The sequence below is a fragment of the Sceloporus undulatus genome, unplaced genomic scaffold (assembly GCF_019175285.1).
Source record: "Sceloporus undulatus isolate JIND9_A2432 ecotype Alabama unplaced genomic scaffold, SceUnd_v1.1 scaffold_15062, whole genome shotgun sequence".
Lineage (NCBI taxonomy): Eukaryota > Metazoa > Chordata > Lepidosauria > Squamata > Phrynosomatidae > Sceloporus > Sceloporus undulatus.
The window spans coordinates 1-2045 of record NW_024817979.1 but is presented as its reverse complement, the minus strand read 5'-3'; the positions used below and the strand labels follow the sequence as shown (position 1 = coordinate 2045).

The 2045-nt window shown below is 49.6% G+C and overlaps 1 protein-coding gene across 1 annotated transcript; it reads left to right on the top strand.

The window, feature by feature from the left end:
- Positions 1–1982, top strand: LOC121918521 (zinc finger and SCAN domain-containing protein 30-like; the record flags this gene model as incomplete). The annotated part of the gene is made up of 2 exons (XM_042444556.1): positions 1–79; positions 1432–1982. A coding segment is annotated over exon 2 (449 nt), but the record flags the coding sequence as incomplete, so codon positions are not given.
- Positions 1983–2045: the final 63 nt, after the last annotated feature.

Below are 2045 nucleotides of genomic sequence, written 5' to 3'. Positions count from 1 at the left end.
GAAGGGGCACCCAGTCCTCCAGGGCAGTAGAGTTGACAGTCCTCCCTCTTGGGCGACCTTTCTCTCCTTGTTTGCTCTGGTGAGTCCTGATCCCGACCCTTCCTCCTGCTCCTCCCCTTGAGGAGACCTGGGGACTCCCTTATGGCCTCTTCCAACCCTATGATTCCTTCGTGGAGGGGCTTCTCTCCCTCTGGCACAGCAGCCTCAAGGACCACCCAGTCCAGCCCCCTTCTGCCATGCAGGAACTCTCACTCAAGGCCCTCCCTGGGACAGAGGGCCATCCAGCCTCCGTTTGAAGACCTCCAAGGAAGGAGACTCCACTACACTCCGAGGGAGTTTGTTCCACTGTCGGACAGTCCTTACTGTCAGGAAGTTCTTCCTAATGTTGAGGTGGAATCTCTTTTCCTGCAGCTTCCATCCATTGTTCCGGGTCCTAGTCTCTGGAGCAGCAGAAAACAAACCTGCTCCCTCCTCAATATGACACCCCTTCCAATATTTAAACAGGACTATCATATCACCTCTTAACCTTCTCTTCTCCAGGCTAAACATCCCCAGCTCCCTAAGGCATTCCTCATAGGGCATGGTTTCCAAACCCTTCACCATTTTAGTGGCCCTCCTTTGGACACGCTCCAGTTTCTCAATGTCCTTTTTAAATTGTGGTGCCCAGAACTGGACACAATATTCCAGGTGGGGCCTGACCAGAGCAGAATATAGTGGCACTATGACTTCCCTTGATCTAGACACAATACTCCCATTGATGCAGACCAAAACCATGTTGGCCTTTTTAGCTGCTGCATCTCACTGTTGACTCATGTTCAAGAGGGAATGTGTTCGACTGTCAAACAGCTCTTAGTGTCAAGAGGTTCTTCCTAATATTGAGGTGGAATCTCTTTTTCTGCAGCTTGCAACCATTGCTCCAGGTCCTATTCTCTAGAGCAGTGATCCCCAAACGATGCCCTTTAAGAGGTTTTGGACCTCAGCTCCCAGAAGCCTCAGCCAATGTTGGCCACTAGTCTGGGATTCTGAGACCCTCCTTAGCTTCCAAGATTAGACAAGGTCTGGTGCCTTTAGAGTACCAGTACCAGGATTAGAAGAGCCAACGTGGCGAAGTGGTTTGGTTGGACTAGGACTAGGACTCTAGAGACGAGGGTTTGAATCTCAGCTCGGCCATGGAAACCCATTTGTGCAAGTCACACTCTCTCAGCCTCAGAGGATGGCAGTGACAAACCTCCTCTCAACAAATCTTGTCAAGAAAACCCCATGATAGGATCACCTTAGGGTTGCCATAAGTTGGAAATGACTTGAAGACACACAACAGCAACAACTAACCAGGATAATGGTTCATAACACAACAATGTACATTGATGGTGCTCTATAAATGAATGATAATAAGTGTGTTATCAATAATATAAAAATGTATTGGTTTTACAGGGTGTTCGAAAAGAACATTTTGGGAACATCTTTCCCCTGAGACGGAAGGAGGAAGAATAACTTTGATCTTATTTATGGTTCCATTGGTGTAAAAAAACAGAGATGGTTGAAACAACCTTAACTGGTTCGGAAGGAGGAAGCATTGATCGCATTAATGCTGACAGCAGTGGGGAATTGTGGGAGAGGACAGTACAAATGTTTCTGAATGAGGAGCCTGTCAGCTCAGACATACAGCGCCAGTGTTTCAGGCAGCTCTCCTTCAAAGAGGGCGAGGGACCCCGAGAGATTTGCAGCCGACTCCACCATCTCTGCCGTCAGTGGCTGAAGCCAGAGCGTCACACCAACACAGAGATCCTGGACCTGGTGGTCTTGGAGCAGTTCCTGACCATCCTGCCCCCGGAGATGGAGAGCTGGGTCAGGGAATGTGGGGCAGAGACCTCTTCCCAGGCAGTGGCCCTGGCAGAAGGTTTTCTCCTGAGTCAAGCTGAGGCAGAGAAGGAGCAGAAGCAGCCACAGAAGAGAACGTCTCCTCCTGGTGCAAAGGTGAGCAGGTGATGGATATGTTTTGAACCTTCTGAGGACTGAAGGGGGAAATGTGGTGCTCCCAGATTTGA